Genomic DNA, 18,062 nt, shown 5'->3' with positions numbered 1-18,062 from the left:
TGCTTCTCCTAAACGTAGTCTCTGTTATAAAGTGTAGAAGTGGTTTATGAATGTAGATGAAAAATATGATGATCTCGGTTGATGAATTACCACAAACAGACAAACAATATAATAAATCCCAAGATGTAAATAAAAAAACAATTAGAATGCACTAACTTCTTCATTACCAGTGATGTACGTAGTGTAGCTGTAATGATCAATCTCAACAATAACTTTTTTCCATGCAATATATACTGCAAATTAAGTAACGACCAGTGAATGAATCTCAGTGGACACCTTGCCATCACCTCACCCGTCGGTACTGTTGATACGATTTGCCTTAATTAATCACCGCCTCGACCTTAAAGTGCTGAGTTACTGCACTCCATCTCATCATGGTTGTCTGCATTGTGAAAGTGAATGAAGAATGAAGTGTATAATGACTCTTTGTTTCCGATATCTTCATAAGTTTAAATGAGACTCTATAGTGAAAGTTCAGCGCATCAAGGCATAGAGAACTGAGGGCAAAATGAGTGATCGAGTGGTTCAAACCTTTCAGTGTCTGGGGTTTTGGTTTTGGTCAGTAAGGTAGGCTGATTTTTTTTTTTTTTTAAGTAACACAGGTGTCATATTGTCATTAGTATTTAATGTGTGGTCTGAGTTTGTGTAATTTCTCTCTCTCTCTCTCTCTCTCTCTCTCTCTCTCTCTCTCTCTCTCTCTCTCTCTCTCTCTCTCTCTCTCTCTCTGCCGAGTGTCTCTTATACCATAAATGTAGAAATGTAGTACGATATATGTTTTTTATACTTTTTTTTTTCTCTAAGAATGTATCAACTGTAGTGTGTGTGTGTGTGTGTGTGTGTGTGTGTGTGTGTTTGAATCATATGAAAGAATAAGTACATAATTTAATTCATGGCTTTATTAGTGCTGTAAAAACAAGTGAAAACAAAGTGGTGAAATGATACGTTACAACAATGAGACTTATGCAAATGTTAGATATACATACTCGTACCTCCACATTACGAAGACTGGGAGGGACGCTCTTGAATAACGGACAATGGCAAGGTGTAAGGAAAAGAGAAAAAAAAAGGCAATATAGAGAACAAAAGAAAGGAATACAAGACTAACAAAATCATTCACGAAACCCCATTAACAGGTTTCGATGCGAACAATACAATATATGAACCTGCGGTGTAAGGACAAGAGAGAGAGAAAAAAAAGATATTAAACAAAAGAAAGGAATACAAGACCAACGAAATTACTCACGAAACTTCATTAGTAAGTTTCGATGCCAGAAAATGCATGAGTTGAGCCCGGGGCTTGAAATACATGGCTGTCACAAAAAGGGTTGTAAAAGGAACGAAACTGGGGGGCTGCTGGGAACCCCTCACTCGGGGACGTTTTATTTTGTACCTAACAAGAAGGAAGCAGAAGAGACTTTCACTTTCATAGCACATTATTTCGGTATTCGATTTCACACTTACCTTACTCCTTTGTTTATGGTTCTCTCTTCATATGCTTGATTTGGCACATTATTGTATATCCAGATAATCTAATAATAATAATAATAATAATAATAATAATAATAATAATAATAATAATAATAATAATAATAATGATAATTAACAAATGAATAAACAGACATGCATAAATCAAATCATCGAACCTGAAACATCGACACCCACGAGCAGCTTCAGTTCCGCAGCCTCGAGTCAGTGCCGAGAGTTCAGAGAAAGGGAGAGGAAACAGTTCACTTTTGTAACAGTGAGGAGATAGACTCGCCCACGCTCAGGTGAATGCTGCATGTGTAAGAGAGTGAAAAAAAAAAAGACTTTACATACCTGCCTTTGAAGTCTTAGTGTTCTGTCTTTCACACACACACACACACACACACACACACACACACACACTGAGAGTTAGAACCATGCAGTTAATAAGAAATAATATTACATGCAACTTGCGTCGTCTTTGTTGCGGACAATAGACCTGTGATATCTATAGCGCACAAAGAGAACTTACGTAAGAGAAACTGGAGGAGCAATAGAAAAAAAAATAAATAAATCGTGGATCATTTCTCTACAACAAATATCTTCTGACTTGTCTCTGAGGAGGAGCGTTGCACGGGAAGGTGCTTAGAACCCATAAGCAGGAGTGGGGGTGGGGACTCCATAGGTAGGCGCCGGTGCCTGATAGGATGGCGCAGGTGGCTCGAAGTGACCTGGTTCGGGGGCGTGATAGAGAGGCTCCGGAGCTTCGTAGGAGGCTGGTGGGGGGCCGTAGGTAGGCTCAGGAGGCCCGTAAGAGACTGGCGGGGGACCATAGGTAGGCTCTGGGCAGTGGGTGATGTAACGCTGCTGGTACTTGACAACAGTGGTGTACTGTGGGATCAGCTGGGTGGAGTGTGCCAGCTTGGTGACGTGCTGGGTGGTGGTGACGTAATGTGGTGTGTACTCCACTTGTGTAGAATAGCGAACCTGCGTCTTGGTGACTCTCTGGGTGAGGTAGGAGGTCTTGGTGAGGTAAATACTGCTGTATTCGGTGTCTGTTATGTACTTGGTCACGTACTGAGTCCTGATGTCCGGCACGAACTGGGTCTTATGCACGACTCGGGTTTGCTCGTAGGTGGTGGTGATGTACTTAGGCACGTACTGGCGCTCGTGCTTGGTGACGATTTGAGTGTGCAGGACAGTCTTGTAGAGGGTCGTGGGCACCAGCTGGGTCTTGAACACTGTCTTGTGAACTGGCACCTGCAACAGACGGGATCAACGTGAGTAGTAAGTAGTGTATAGTTGTTTAAGATAGTAGGCTCTTCCAGACCAATAAAAAAGTAGTATCTCACCATCTTCACCAATCACAGCCTTTGTAATTTTTAATCTGTATAGTTCAATAGGAAATATATTAATTCGTATTGAATCAATTGACCTGCAATTCATCTGTATTATACAAGGAACAACTCATTATCTTCATCATCATCAAAAACAACTACAGGAAAACTGAATACTAAAATACTGACAAGACTATAAAATACAATATTAGCGCTCAGAGGCCTCACCACCACCACTGTTACCACTCCCCACCACTATTACTAACCTGCTGAACCTTCGTCTGGTAGTGAGTGACGTATTTGATCTGTGGGTAGCACTGGGAGGGAGGTGGGCCGTAAGTGGGAGCCGGGGGTGGGCCGTAGCTAGGGGCTGGAGGTGCACCGTATCCTGCCGCGGGGAGGTCAGGGGAGGGGCCGCCCAGGGCTAACCCGAGGGTCGCCAGTAACGCCACAAAGCGGATCATCTGAGGAAGAAACGTGATCTTGAGGAAGGATAATAGAGAAGTAGGAGTCTGTAGGTGTTATTCTTGAGTAAGATTGAACTGATATGGGGATTGTTTTCTTTCTCCCTCTCTCTCACATCGATGCCTTGGAAAAAAAATAATAATATACTATAAATTCCTAACAAATATTTAATCATCATAAATAACGCAATAAAAAAAATAACAATTTCACGTAAATATTCTAAAGCCACCTGGACATTTGTTACCTATGGAATTATTAAACTCCTTCACCATTAGAAGAGAGAAAATCAAACCCGAGTTTCCTGGCGCGCATTTACCCTCTTAAACAATTAAACACACACATTATTTCCTCATAACAGCGAGAACCTCTTAAATCGTAACAGTGGACTTAGTAACGCGCGTACCCTGAGACTCTGCGGTCGAGAACCAGACGGACCTGACCCCACTTCGCGTAAAAAAAACTGGCCGGGGAAAGTAACAGGGGTTTGTGGGTATCCATTTAGGTCGGGGAAGGGAAAGGATGGGTGGGGCTGAGCGGTTTATAGTCAAGGTTCTCCTCGTCGAAAGGGAAAGTGAACTGGTTCAGCGATGAATGCCAACCTTAAGTCCCTTTTCTAATCTTCCTTTCTCGTCTCCTTTGACCTGTCTCTCGTATACTTCACTCCTTTCTTGTTTTGTCACATGTTTGTTAGTTTAGCGTCCATTATTATCCTCCTACTCTTCGTTTTCTTCCATTAGTGTCTCCCCACTCCACATTCTCTTCTTCCTCCTCCTCTTCCATGAACAAGCCAAGGCACATTACAGAACACTAGACCACTGACATCAGAACGTCTCCCAGCCCGTTAATTAAGAGCGACATCAGAGACACCCCGCTACTTATGTCTCTTAGCTAGGAGCGTGTAGCGAGGTGTTACAATGGCTCTTTCAGTGTGGAACTAATTGTACGGTGTTAAACCAATTACTAGCCTGTTTTGTCGTGGGAAAGAAAGGACTGTTGAGAGATTAAGATTGGTTTCGTCTCGGGTAATTAATTGTAAATGTATTATAATATTGTATGTATTTTGGTGAATTGCATTTGAGTTTGCTTTGATTTTAAGTCGTTTTTAGATTTCATTTTTTTTTTTTTCGTTGTTTCATTTTCTTGGTAAACGTGTGGTATTTCGTATAGAGTGTGCATAGAGTGATAGATATTAGTGCCTTTATTCATGCTTATTTATTTACTTGTTTATCCATTTATTTATATACTTATCTATTTATTCCCTTATCTGTTTTGTTTGTTTGTTTCTCTCTTTCTTTCTTTACTTATTTTATTCTCCTTTTTTTTATATCTTCCTGCTCATCATTTGTCGCCACGCCCAACCAACAACACAACAGACAGGAGATAACCTTTTCCTAAGTCTCTTTCATTATCTTCACTTCACCTGCAGCTACTCATAAATGCGGGTCACCATAGGTCTTTTTACAACCCACCCTATTCTCCTTTCCCTTGTCTTTCATCCTATCTCTCAATCTTCACCCCTCATCCCTCATGCAATCGTTGCCTTCAATAACTTTCACCCCCGTCAGCTCAAAGGCTCTACTATAAATCATCTGAGTGCAACTTTTGAGACCTTTTCATATCGGGGTCCTTTTTCGTCATCCATAATCTGTCAAGCGAAGGTGACACTGCAAATAGTAAATGATTCTCTCTCTCTCTCTCTCTCTCTCTCTCTCTCTCTCTCTCTCTCTCTCTCTCTCTCTCTCTCTCTCTCTCTCTCTCTCTCTCTCTCTCTCTCTCTCTCTCTCTCTCTCCCGGACAAGCACGTATGACAAGATCAAAGCAGGACTCAAGGGTCAGGCCAGTGAAAGTTGGAGACAAAAAAAGAGAGAATGTATGAAAGTCAAGTCAGAGAGAGAGAGAGAGAGAGAGAGAGAGAGAGAGAGAGAGAGAGAGAGAGGTATAGATTTTTTTTTTTTCTTCTCAAGGTGTGACCAAACTGCCTCTCCCTTTGATCACTTATATTTATTTCACCTATTTTTTTTTGCTCGCAGTGATGGAACCTGGACTACTAACCAACCATTTAAGAGACTCTCAGACAGGTTCTACTCGAATGTGTTCTCAGTGACACTTGAGAGAAATGGAGTAATCCTCTATATTGTATTCGTCTCAATGAAGGGAATTGAATGCCTTGTGGTGCCAGATAAAGCAACTTGATGAGTGGAACAGGAAGCAACGCAGGAACATTCATGATTAATAGGTACTTTCGTATCATAAGACCACTATACGAGTATACCCTCTACTTCTCCATCTCTGATTTCGGCGAGCATTAGCCTGGTTGCTTGTCCACGTGAAGCCTATACTTTGTTCTTGTGTCAGGGAAAGTTGAGAGCCTGCAAGGTGATGTACGAAGTATTTGCCATTTGCGCCCTTGAATTAATGTCTAATTTTCTTTTTTTTTTTTTTTTTGTTCCATTTTTCGTCCATGCGATTAATTTTTGTCCACACCTCTTCTGTCTTAAGGAAAAGGTTAAGAAAAATTGATCGTAACACCAGTTCTGCACGGGGCGAAAGGTAAAACTGGCTTGGGTATAGTTAACATTGACAAAAGAGTGGGCACAGGCTGCGAATTAGGGAGTGGCCTCATATGCGGTCTGAATGTGGCAAGGAAGATGTATCGGTTCAGGTTACGTCACAGCCTGAATCAGCACTGCGTGACCTAACCTGCCTCGGCCAGGTGAAGGGAAACCGAGCCAGATGAGAGCAAACCTGAAATATTCACCTCATTTGTGCTGTAACGAATTTATCTTATGCGTTTTCCTCGCTTTTTTTTTCCGTGTCTCGCGGTCTTTCAGTTCAATAACCTTTCTCTTTTTTGTTTTCCTTTCTCTCTCACTCTCAGTATCTGTAATTATATACCACGCACTTGAGTTCTTTAACCCTTTTACTGTTACTGTCGTATTTTGGTAACATTTAGAGTAGTATAAAGATATAATTTGAATGAACAGATAGAGTAAAGAGAATAAAAGATTGATTTCTCGTTGTCTAAGCTACAAGAATATTTAATATACTTTAGTAGAAAAATTTGTGTCTGAAAAGTTGTAAGAAATTATGGGAGACGAATTTTTAGGGTTAAGGGACAGAATGGGGACTGGTTGGATACCATGCAGGAATTGTACTTGTAAACTTATACGAGATAAAAGAAAATGTTAATACGATTATGAGTGTTTACAAGAGAGTCTGATAAGAACAAATGTCTTTAAAAGTTGCCAATTTTGCCTTCTTGCGTCGATTCATTTCAGGAAGGAGAAACGTAATAGATGTTTTTGTTAACCATGAGCTCTGAAGGTCAGTCAGCGGTGTGGTTGTGATAGTAGTTACATTTTGTTGATAGTTGTGTACGATTGCCACTTAATAAAGTAAGAGAGAGAGAGAGAGAGAGAGATAGTAAATTAATACCTTGATTTGTGAAAGGAGAAGACACCGAAAAGTTAATTGGCATTATGACATAATTACAGAAGAAAGTGACATTAATTAATTCATTCATTGCATGTTACCTCACAAACACACACTAATTAGAGAGAGAGAGAGAGAGAGAGAGAGAGAGAGAGAGAGAGAGAGAGAGAGAGAGAGAGAGAGAGAGAGAGGCTCATGAATATCGCATTTTGTTTTTTCATTAGCGAGTGTGAATCCTGTGCTTTCGTTTAACAGCATATGAGCCCATTTCTGACAGTACCCAGGAGATGAGTGACGTGACGCGAGTGCCTCATGACACGCCCACTTCTGCAACGTATCACGCTACACGAAGCAAGGCCGTTTTGTCGTGACACGCATGCCAAAATTTCTCTTGAATATAAAAGTAATGTAAGTTCAAGTGAGAGAGAGCTTAGTCTGAAGCAAAAAAATCTGAAACGTTGCATTTTAACTGTGCCTTGAGCATCTTCCAGGAAGTGAAAGTAAGGGTAAGAAGGTGAAGGTGTAACTGGAAAGGATAATATAATGAGACTACATACTGTTAGTGCAGACCGTATCGTGTGGGTGGAGCATGTAAGACGACACTGGCCAAAGATATATTAAGTTTATTTTGTTTATTTACTTATGAAAAGCAGGTCAGAAAGTGGGGACAGGGATTTCGTTGTTGGTTAGATGTGTGTGTGTGTGTGTGTGTGTGTGTGTTCTCGCACGTGATCTCCTTTTAAGATATGAATAACCTTTACACGAACGATCATCATGCAAGTTGTAAATGGAAGCACGAATAGTATCTTCCTGATAAAAGCTGCAATATTGATAACTGGTTCAGAAAAGAAGATGAGCAAGAGACCAAAGAAACTGGATTTTTTTTTTTTTTTTTTTTTTTTTTTTTTTGTGTGTGTGTGTTCAGAGCCAAATGAGAGAGAAAGCACTGGAAGCAGAAGCGACTTTATCGACAATCTGATGTTTTATATCAATAGATATTTTTGATGTTTTTGTTGTTAGTGATGTTGTTGTTATCGTTAATACCATCACTAAGACATATCGAGGGCTTGCAGTGAAAGTGAGAAAGCAACACACTGACACTTCATTACATTGAGATTTTGCGAAAGTTCATGATGTAATTGCATGCTGGTAATATAACACACGTCTCTTCGGGAGGTGTTTAAGTTGTACATACAGTGAAGGGGAAGTTGAGGAGAAAACAGTTCGCTACAGTATTGGTCACGGCGAGAATATAATGAAACGAATAAATGCAAATATATTACCCCATCTGAAAATAAATAGAGAAAATATGAAATTAAGGTAATCTAGTAAATCACTGATAGGTTAACTACTTAGGGACGCAAGGCATGTATCGTCCATAAGCTTAAAGTCATGAAAACCAAGCAAGGTGACGTATGAAGTACCTAGTGAGAGAAGCGAAAAAGGTTGGAGAGAGGGAAGGGAGTTAATGAGCCGATCTGTTTTGACTCCACCCTCTGTAGTATTATTTCAAGTGTTAAAGCACTGGAATGTATGAGACTTAATTGATGTTGAGTTGTACACAGTTGCTTTCTTAATGGTTTTCTGACCTCATTATGTTTATTATTTATTTATTCATTTATTTATATATTTATCCATTTATTTATTCATTCATTCTCCGTATCAGTTCACGATGGCATCCTGCTTTCTTAGTAACTGAGGGCAAATAATCCATAAAGTCTCTCTGATAACAAGCTATTTTCCTAGTAATTACTATAATAACCGCCAGATAAGAGATGATAGTGAATATTCAGCATTTCATTAAGATTGTTTTATTAATTGCATTGAAATTTCCGTCACTTAATTACTGTAATAAGTTCGAAATAGAAGATAATCAATTTTTATCTTCTTAGGATCAGTCTTCGAACTAAATTCAAACCTCGAAGCTTTCCCACACAAGCCTCATCTCGTCGCCGCCTTGTACAAGCTTCTAGTGTTACGTGGTTGTGGCTTCCCTTCGTGTCCCAGGACCGCATTCTCAAACGTTGCAGCTTCTTACCTCTACTACTTTTGATTAACAGATTCGAGTGAACGCCATTGTGATTTTCGATGCTATTTTTCATGTTTCTAGTGATAGCTTAACAAGGATATTACGTCATCAGTTAAGAAATCTCGTGATGAACTGACTAATCATCCCTGTGGTATTATAAAATTATTTCAGTAAGAGCCTAAAGCTTTTCAAAATCATCCATTTCCTGAGAGCAACACAAAGCTAACAAAATTATTAGTAAATGAAGAAAGAAAAAAATAAATCTTTTATTGAAAAAAAACTGTCCTATGTCGAGATCGAACAGTGTCTAACTGAATGGATAATCTGTAAAGTGACTGGTGGCAGTGTTTTAGAGTGCCAGTGCCCGACAGTGCCAATGATGAAAGAAATAATGAGAGAGAGAGAGAGAGAGAGAGAGAGAGAGAGAGAGAGAGAGAGAGAGAGAGAGAGAGAGAGAGATTGTTTGGCGGTAACAGTATCCTACCTTTCTGGCGTCTGGCGATGAAGAGCGAATGTGGTACAAGAAGGGCAACGGTGACCCTCTTTATAGCTCTTGCAGTCCCCGCCAGAGGAAGTTGCCACACGCCCCAACATTGCCAACCTGCAAGTCTGGAATGTAACCAACCGCGTACCCACGTGGAGAAGTTCAAGAGAGGAAAAAATGGAAACAGTATTTTGGGAGGAACTGGTTTTGAGTGTGTGTGTGTGTGTGTGTGTGTGTGTGTGTGTGTGTGTGTGTGTGTGTGTGTGTGTGTGTGTGTGTGTTTCCTTTCTGACACGTGATTGAGGCGAGGTTTGCAATTGGTCGCCTCCATAAGTTACCTACCAAGTGACCACAGTTTTTTTGGAGGAAGGTGTAACGCTACTCTCATTATAGGCAATTACTTATATGTCACGCAGGTAATTCAGATGACAGTGACGAATGGGGAGTGTCAGGTGGATAGGTCACTGTGTGTGGTGGAGGCAGTGATAGTCTTGTCAAGGTTACGTCAGTACACACACACACACACACACACACACACACACACACAAAAAAAAAAAAAAAAAAAAAAAGAGAAATTATAAAATACGTATTACTTTTTAAATGGTAAAGTAAAAATAAATCAGGTACAATTGGTGTGCATATCTCTCGCTGTCTCTTTGATGATGATTCTGTATTGCGTGATGTACAGCTTCTGCAGCAGTCTAGAAATCCTCACATATCAAATTTACAGGACGTTCTTTGCCTGTCAGCTCCATTACCAGCGTCACCTGCATGTTCACAGTGTTACACAAACAGATGCAGACATGCGTAGCACATCCGGCAGGTCGGTATATTTGACTGCTATAAGTCTGCGGGGACACTTGTGGCTGCAAGTTACGGGAGCGAGAAAGAAAGCTGCTACGTTCTCATGACCTTTGAGAACTGCAATCTGAAGATGATTCTAGAGTAACCTTTATTTCAACTCTTTTGCTGATTCACAGACGAGTGTTGTAAGAAAATCCAATAAGCAACTTTTTTTTTTTAAAGCAGTGAAACATTCACCAGTTTTATTTATTTTTTTTTTCCTTCTTTTTTTTCGGATTGGGGAGGGGTGAGGGTATGTAGCATCAATGTTAGAACATAAGAACATAAGAAATAAGGGAAGCTGCAAGAAGCCATCAGACCTACACGTGGCAGTCCCCGTATGAAATATAGCTACCTGTTTCCACCTATCATCCCCAGTCATAAATTTCTCTAATCTTCTCTTATTCCTTCTTGTCTCGGAGAGAAGACTAAACCAGGTATCTGTTCTAAATAATCCCTTTGTTGATTAGATTAACGTGTACATTTTTGCCTGACAGTTTCTGAATGTCCATTTTTTCATGACAGACAGCACTAAGTTTTGTCCTCAACAGAAGGAGAAGGATTTGTAGAACACGTGGCTTTTGTTCTTAATGGTGTCAGAAGCCATGCTATTATCGTACAACTAATACACTGCATTCAAAGCACTTAAGGTTGTTGTACGAGTATAAGTGGTCCAAAGAGAGAGAGAGAGAGGAAAGGGGAATTATAACGAAGACTATCCACGACGATAATGTATAGTGATAGTTAGCAATAGTGACGATGACGATAACGAGCAATCAAATGAATTATAAAGACGATGATTATAATGATGACAAGCTGCGGTACTGATTAAATTGATGGTGACGGCGACGCAGTTAGGTGCCGAGTTTTGTTTCGTGTGTGAGTGATGAAGTCTGTTTGATTAGCTATGTAGGGACTAATCCTTTCATCTCTGAAGGATCTATGTGTGCATTGCGTTTGATGGGCGTTGAATTCATTTATTTTATCATGTTTCTCTATTTGTTTTTTTTTTTTATCTTTCTTTCTTTCTTTCTTTCTTTCTTTCTTTCTTTCTTTCTTTCTTTCTTTCTTTCTTTCTTTCTTTCTTTCTTGTCTTGTCTTTTCTTTCCTTACTTCCTTTCTTCTTCTCTTTGTCTTTCTTCTTTTTCTTCCGTCCTTCCTTCTTTCTTTTCTTTATCTCTTTTTTTTACTCTAGCGAATGAATGGTCATTTTTACATACTTTCTTTTTTTTTATCATTATTATCGTTTATCATGGTGCCTTAACTTGTGTCTGTCTTCGATAATCAAAATCTTGAACTTTCTGCATGACTGTTATTTCATATTTTCGTCGTCTTTTCCTCTTAACTTTATATATCTTCCTTTCGTCTCTCTTCGTTTTTTTTTTGTTTTTTTTTTTAATTATTTCTCTTTTTCTCTTCTTTCTCGTTCTTATAGGGATAACTTGCAGGTTGTTTTTCCTTCATTCTACTGCGGCTTAATTCTCTTTTTCACTCGTTCCATTAGTTCTTATAGAATGACATGCAGATCTTCCTTGCTTCATTCTTTCACCAATTCATCTTCCTTATAAGACTTAACTTCTTTCTTCTCTGTTTCATGACTACGTTTTACTGTGGCAGTTTCTTCACATCCTCGTCTCCAAACACAAAACAAGAAAGAGAAATCAGAGTAACATGCTCTCCACTGTTTCTTATGTTCTCTTGTGGCGACAGTTAAGTAATAATTTCAGTCTTGCATTGACATTTGATAGTTACAGAGAGGAGAGGGATTTGCAGTGTGTTTGACTGGGTGAAAAGTACTTAACAGAACATATGGAGAGAGAGAGAGAGAGAGAGAGAGAGAGAGAGAGAGAGAGAGAGAGAGAGAGAGAGAGAGAGAGAGAGAGAGAGAGAGAGAGAGAGAGAGAGAGAGAGAGAGAGTCTATACATTAATCCTTTCACTGTGCAATGCAACAATTCACAACACTAAAAGAAATGTATGAGATATTTATAAGCCTCTACAAGAAAGTATTAGACAAAAAAAAATAATAATAGGTTTTTCAATTTCTAGGCAATACAATGTTTGAATATAGCTGTAGAACAAGAAAAGCTGTCTCAGAGTGTCCAGTAATTAAGAACACAATTTTACAGTTTAATGTTATCTTAATTTTTTTATATGTGCAATGTTTAATTAAAAAGAAACAATTACCGGTAGCTGAGACTGGGAAAACCACCTCCTTATTTTTCGCATCACCAAGGAAGGTCACAGAGCCTTGACACTGGCCTTCGTGCTGTTCATGTTGACTATGCTGGCTTGCGTGTGTGGCTGGTGCATGACTGGCCAGTCCATGCTTCACTTTGCCAAGGTGATCTTCATAGACTAACCACGTGGTCTGGACTCTCCATCCTTACGTGTAGAGTGGCTAATGATGTAATGATGTTTGTGGAGGTGATGAGGAGCAGGATTGATGCTGTTATAGTTGTTAGTGTAGTAGTAGTAGTAGTAGTAGTAGTAGTAGTAGTAGTAGTAGTAGTAGTAGTAGTAGTAGTAGTAGTAGTAGTAGTAATAGCAGTAGCGGTAATGGGAGAAGGGGAAGTAGTAATAGTAGTAGTAATAGTAATAGCAGGAATAGATACTATTAATTAGAGATGAATTTCAAACATCGTTATACAGTTAGATCTTACTTAGACTATTTTAATTTCAAACCACCCTAATCTAAACTATAGTTACATCATTATAGAAAAGCTAGCCTTAGTAAATAGTAGCCACCGTATGAAAGAAATAATAGTAGTGGTATTATTGTTATCATTATCTTTATTATCATTATTAATTGCTGGCAGGAGGAAAGGAAGGTAGAAAGGAGGAAGAGGAATGAGGTCATTTGGACAAGGCGGTGGAAGTGCAGCTGGGTGGGTGAGCACCTAGGAGACGGTGGTGGTTGTGGTGGTGGTGGAGATGGAGAAAGACAAGTTGAGGGAATGTGGTCTCAAGGAAAAGTGAAGGGATCGCAGACTGAACTTTGCACACACACACACACACACACACACACACAGAGAGAGAGAGAGAGAGAGAGAGAGAGAGAGAGAGAGAGAGAGAGAGAGAGAGAGAGAGAGAGAGAGAGTCATTAAAAAGCATCTTGAACCCATTGGTCTATAAGGGAGAGACGAGGGCAGACTCGCACATTTTTATACGTGATCAAATTAGGCACGCTAGTATCATTGGCTCTGCTCGTCTGCCTCCATGTGCCTTCTAGGATGTGCTGCAGGATGGTTCAATGTTGTTATTCTTTGTTCTGGTTGCTAGAATGTATGTTTATTTATTTATTTATCTAATTATCTGTCTATCTTTCTATCTATCTATCTATCTATCATGTTTATTAATAAGGTTTGTTACTACATGTTACACAGATCTTTTATTGTGCAGGAAATTGAACAAGTTATTCTTAATACTTATGATTTTAAGAATGTTTTAGCTAATGATATTATTGCCATAAAATCAACAATTTTATTTACACAAAACCATGAGCCAACATTGCGTTAGAGATATATTATACATTTTAGTTCTTTCATAACTTCAATAATCCAGAAAGAGTTAATACACTTTTTTTTATTAAATAAAAATATGGACTGGACTATGTATTTATCTATCTATTTGATACATACACCATAATTACTAAATGTATTTAACTCTTTCACTGCTAGACCATTTTTCCCGTAACCACCTATTTTTTTGGCACTTTTTTTGTACTACAGCCTTTTATTTTGGAGAGTTATGTTGCCTAAAGGGATGAAATTAATCTTTTTTTCTGTATTGCCGCAAACCATTTTTTTTTCTTTCTTTTTACAATGATCTCGGTATCAATAAAGACTGATCATAACAGTGAAAGTATTATTAAGATAGACGTTGTAATCTTCTTCACACTGGATTTTGTGTTTTGGCTCACATTATTAAAAGACGCACAGTAACAAGCGTGAATTAAGAAAGGTATTTATCCTTTACGAGTGACGGTGAATATGACAACCGTTCATCATCACCACAACTACCACCATCACCACTACCACCACCACAACACCACCACCACCATCATTGTAGCGTTATTGTTATTCTTTAACCTTTTCACTGCTTATGACACATGGTTCTTTACTCACAAATTACAGCGACATTTTTTTTTTGTTTCTTTTAGCAGGCACCTCTAAACAGTATATACCTGTTCTTCCAACTTTTTTTTTTTCCTTGTAGATGCTTGCAGTATTTTTTTTTTTTTTCAGTTTGTTTAGAGTGATGAAGTGTTGCGTATGCAGTAAAAGGCTTAATATCATTACTACTACTGCCTGTATTACTACTACTACTACTACTACTATTACTACTACTACTTTACCACTTCTATTGTTGCAATAGCGATGATAATGATATTTTCACTTTTTTCATCGGCCAGTATGAATCTACGCTACAGGACAGACTCTTCTCTTCAAAGGTTAGTAAATTTATAAAGCCGAACGCCTCGTCAGTTCGAATCGCTTGCAATGAACCCTTCCACCGCAACAACAGATTTCATGAATGTGTATAATGTACATAGATAACTTTTCAGTAAAGCTTTGAATTTGCTTAGAATGGTATAAATAGCAATATTAGATCAGTGTAAAAAAACATAGACTTGTACCGGAGACTCAAGAATTCAGGCGTAGCTGTTTCGAGCGTTAACCGCTTCGGTTCGGCGGAGAATGTTGGGGTGGAGAGGGACCACCATAGGCAGTCCCGCCCTAGCCATCATAGCAACACCAGGGGTAGGAAGCTGTATCTCTTTCACTCCAGTGCAATATTCCGGAAGGAGCTATCAATATAAAAGTCATCTCCTTCAGGTGTGTGTAGGAAAGACAGCGCTTGGGAGTAGTGAAACAGGTGGGTGGTTTGTGTCTGCTGGATGCTAGGACAGGGAGATGGAGGGGCGTCTTTATTTGTCTCGATCACTCACCAGTGGACGTGGAAGACCGTGTGGCCATGAAAAGCACAAATTGTGAGTTGGGCATCAAGAATATTCAGTTAGCAGTTCGGTCCACACTATTAACAACATACTAGTGTATACGAGACGTTTATAGTGTCATTAATATTCCACCAATCTAGACTGTTGCCGAGTTAAAATTAAAGACTTTTTTCATACTCCATCACGCTTTCACTTTGCGTCCGTGTTGTCATCTGGACAGGCAGACAGCAAACCTGCTTAAGAAATGGTGTCGTTGGCTTGCTTGTTTAACCTGGCTTCACACTAACGGCTCTGAGAAGGCGGGCAGGGTATTATATTTTTACTCGTTTACTATTTACCCACTGTTTTGCTACGCCACAGGGATTACCTTTCTATTCACAGGGCGTGGCATTCCGGCGAGAGTTTGCTTTTATGTATATGGCTCCTCAGATGGTACGTAGGTTGCAGGTTGTTTGTTACCTGGGTTATCACCAGGTTATCAATCTCGCAGGTATTTGTTGTAGGCGAGTAGTGATGCTTACGTTCATTGCAATACCAGTTAAGTAGATCTACTATATGCTATGTAATATGCTGAGGCGTGACCAGCAATGGGAAGGTATTTCAGCACAGGGACAGCCTTTGTCGAAGAGAACTCACCCGGAAGTTGTCTCCTTTGATTGGTAATGTTGTGCTATGGTAGTGGATTAGAGTATTTTGCTGAAACCATCTGGTATCTGGCAAGTGTGACAAAGTTCAGCTTGGTGTGTATAAAATTGTTACGTTAGGGTTAAGATCAGTGAGAGGAAACTTCGAAGCAGTCAGACTCGGTGACGAACATGACCGCTGATTAAACTGTTCTTCACCGATATTTCGCACTCCGTTCTTGTCATTGCGATGGATCAGCATAAGATTTTTATAGATGTATAGTACAAAAAGATGTTAACGCGAGTGGTTGCCGAATGTTTGTCTAGACTGCACGCTGCATAGGCTGTCCGCTTGACTTGCCGCCCGGCCGTATATTTTCCCAAGTCTGGAAGAGTAGGTGCCAATCACTGGTTTGGGCTAGGTTAGGTTAGGTTTAGGTTGGGTTTGATTTATGGTTAGTAATAACTTTGTGTGTGAATCAGAATCAGAGTATTTCCGAGAATATCCTTTGGCGAATTTCGGAGCTACAGTCGTTCGTCATCACAGGCGAGCGCATGATACTCGCATAGACTGCAGAAAAATGCCGCCCGGCCTGCAGCCATCATCCCGCTCCAACGAAACCTAGTTGATCAGTCCCTTGATGACTACCGAGCACAATGCAACCTTTGGGCGGTGGCGTGCCTCTGGTGGTACACATCTGCTGCAAACTGCAATACTTTCACTCAGCGCCTATAAAAAGTGGTTCGACTCCCATTCCCTATAATTCTTCCGACAAGGGACATGACTCGCCGTCCCACCCTTCCCGCGACTTGTTGAAGGGCATCATCGACTCCATGATTGATATCAGTCAAGAATACAGTTGTATTACATGATCGAAAGCCTAGTGTCCCACTTCAATCGAAATACGGTTGTAAAATTAATGAAGGATTATTGTCGAGAAAATAGCTTTTTTTTTTTCAGAAAGGGAAAAGTAGTTAGGGAATAGGAAAATAATCGCCTCTGATTCTCGTTTCCTTCTCCGTAAAGATCGAATGATAGATCGTTTTCCTAAATTAATAAGATGAGAGCAGTTAAAAAACCGCGGTCCCCCTCTCACTCCTAATTAGTCATTCATGTGCATGATGTATGTTCCAAATTAATTAATAGTTTATGCTTTGTGGCATTGCCGGTGTATTTTTTTTTATTTTTTTATTTATTTATTTATTATTTATTTATTTATTTTTTTTTTTTAAGGAAAGCGCAAGACAGGAGCTGGAAGATAAGAGTATAAATGGAAAGACTGTAAGGGAAAGGGTTTGTTGCAGTCCCACTTACCGGAGAAGGTTGCTTACTCAGTCCACAGCAAGGCACGTCCCTTTCCATTGCAGTCTTCTTGCCTTACTTAATGTAGGGACAATGTATACTTTCACTCTTCATTGTGTCGTACAGATAAAATGTGACTTCTATGCTTCTCACATTTAATTGAATACGCAGTTAAATGAGTGGAGTGCGATGGCTGGTGTATGCTAACTGCCTCATTGTTTCAGGGAGTAGACTGTAACATCTGCATTACCACTGTTGGTGGTAATGCAGATTTAATATTTAATTTTATATTTAATTTACCGGTTTATCAGCTCAGGCCCAGTGTGGTGGAGAACTTTCCTCTCTCTCTCTCTCTCTCTCTCTCTCTCTCTCTTATCCCCTTCTCCCCCCCCCGCTCTTTCTTATCCCCCCCCCCGCGCTCTCTCTACTTACTTCCACAGCATGTTACTGTCTCGTGACCCTCTCCCACTTTCAACAAGTTATCAAACTATCAATGGGTGCTGTATTACACCATAGTCACCAACCCACAACATCACCTTAGTCGCCCCCCCCTCATCAATTTCAAACTGCTGCACCATTTCCCTAATTTCAGTTAGCGTTTGGTATTACTCCTAGTTAGATATGCATACTTAAATCTTTATTTTCCGTCCATTCCTTTAACCGATAAGTGGAATGATTGGTGAGTACACTAAATTTCATGTCCATAGGAATAATGAAATACCAAACTATATTACAACTAAATTAATTTGCTTAGCATAAAAAAAAAGCAGTTTGCCCTATTGAAATGCCTCGGTGAAATAGTAGTAGTTAGGAGATTACTGTGAGATCAATACTTGTGAGAGAAAGGCTGCTCACACAATAGCATGGATTTCCTCAGTGTACTTTCCTTTTCATCCAAGATAGGTTACTTAAGTATGCATATTTATTTCACAATTCAGCACCAGCCAAAATAAGTCCCATTACATCATACTTTTACCATATCACCACTTGCCAGGCTTACTCGCCGTTGAGTAGGCAGCTTATGATCCTTGGGTTTACTTTACTTATCTCATTGGATGACATGAAATTATTCTCATAAGTTGTGTCATCTTAGGGACTGCATTTTTTAGACCATAATGAAATTT

The 18,062-nt window shown here is 39.6% G+C and overlaps 2 protein-coding genes across 12 annotated transcripts in view; one reads left to right on the top strand and one right to left on the bottom strand.

Moving 5' to 3' along the window:
* The window catches only part of LOC135106994 (uncharacterized), a 173,526-nt gene that overhangs the window by 143,863 nt on the left and 11,601 nt on the right, over positions 1 to 18,062 (top strand). For 3 of the 11 annotated variants that reach the window (XR_010271531.1, XR_010271532.1, XM_064016502.1), the window contains exon 1: positions 14,791 to 14,930. The exons of 2 other annotated variants lie outside the window; for them this stretch is intronic. The gene's annotated coding sequence lies outside the window, so the exon portion shown is untranslated. Of the gene's footprint in view, positions 1 to 2,602; positions 2,745 to 14,754; positions 14,931 to 18,062 lie in introns of those variants that run through there. 6 more of the 11 variants (XR_010271536.1, XM_064016507.1, XR_010271533.1 and 3 more) reach the window with 4 other exon arrangements.
* Positions 882 to 9,284, bottom strand: LOC135106991 (uncharacterized). The gene is made up of 3 exons (XM_064016498.1): positions 9,212 to 9,284; positions 3,068 to 3,265; positions 882 to 2,724 (listed from the first exon to the last, which is right to left on the bottom strand). Exons 2-3 carry the CDS (start codon positions 3,263 to 3,265, stop codon positions 2,110 to 2,112), a joined length of 813 nt encoding a protein of 270 aa, XP_063872568.1. The 5' UTR covers positions 9,212 to 9,284; the 3' UTR covers positions 882 to 2,109.

This window comes from Scylla paramamosain, chromosome 14 (assembly GCF_035594125.1).
Source record: "Scylla paramamosain isolate STU-SP2022 chromosome 14, ASM3559412v1, whole genome shotgun sequence".
Lineage (NCBI taxonomy): Eukaryota > Metazoa > Arthropoda > Malacostraca > Decapoda > Portunidae > Scylla > Scylla paramamosain.
The sequence above is the reverse complement of the archived record's forward strand: the minus strand, read 5'-3'. Positions and strand labels throughout refer to the sequence as shown.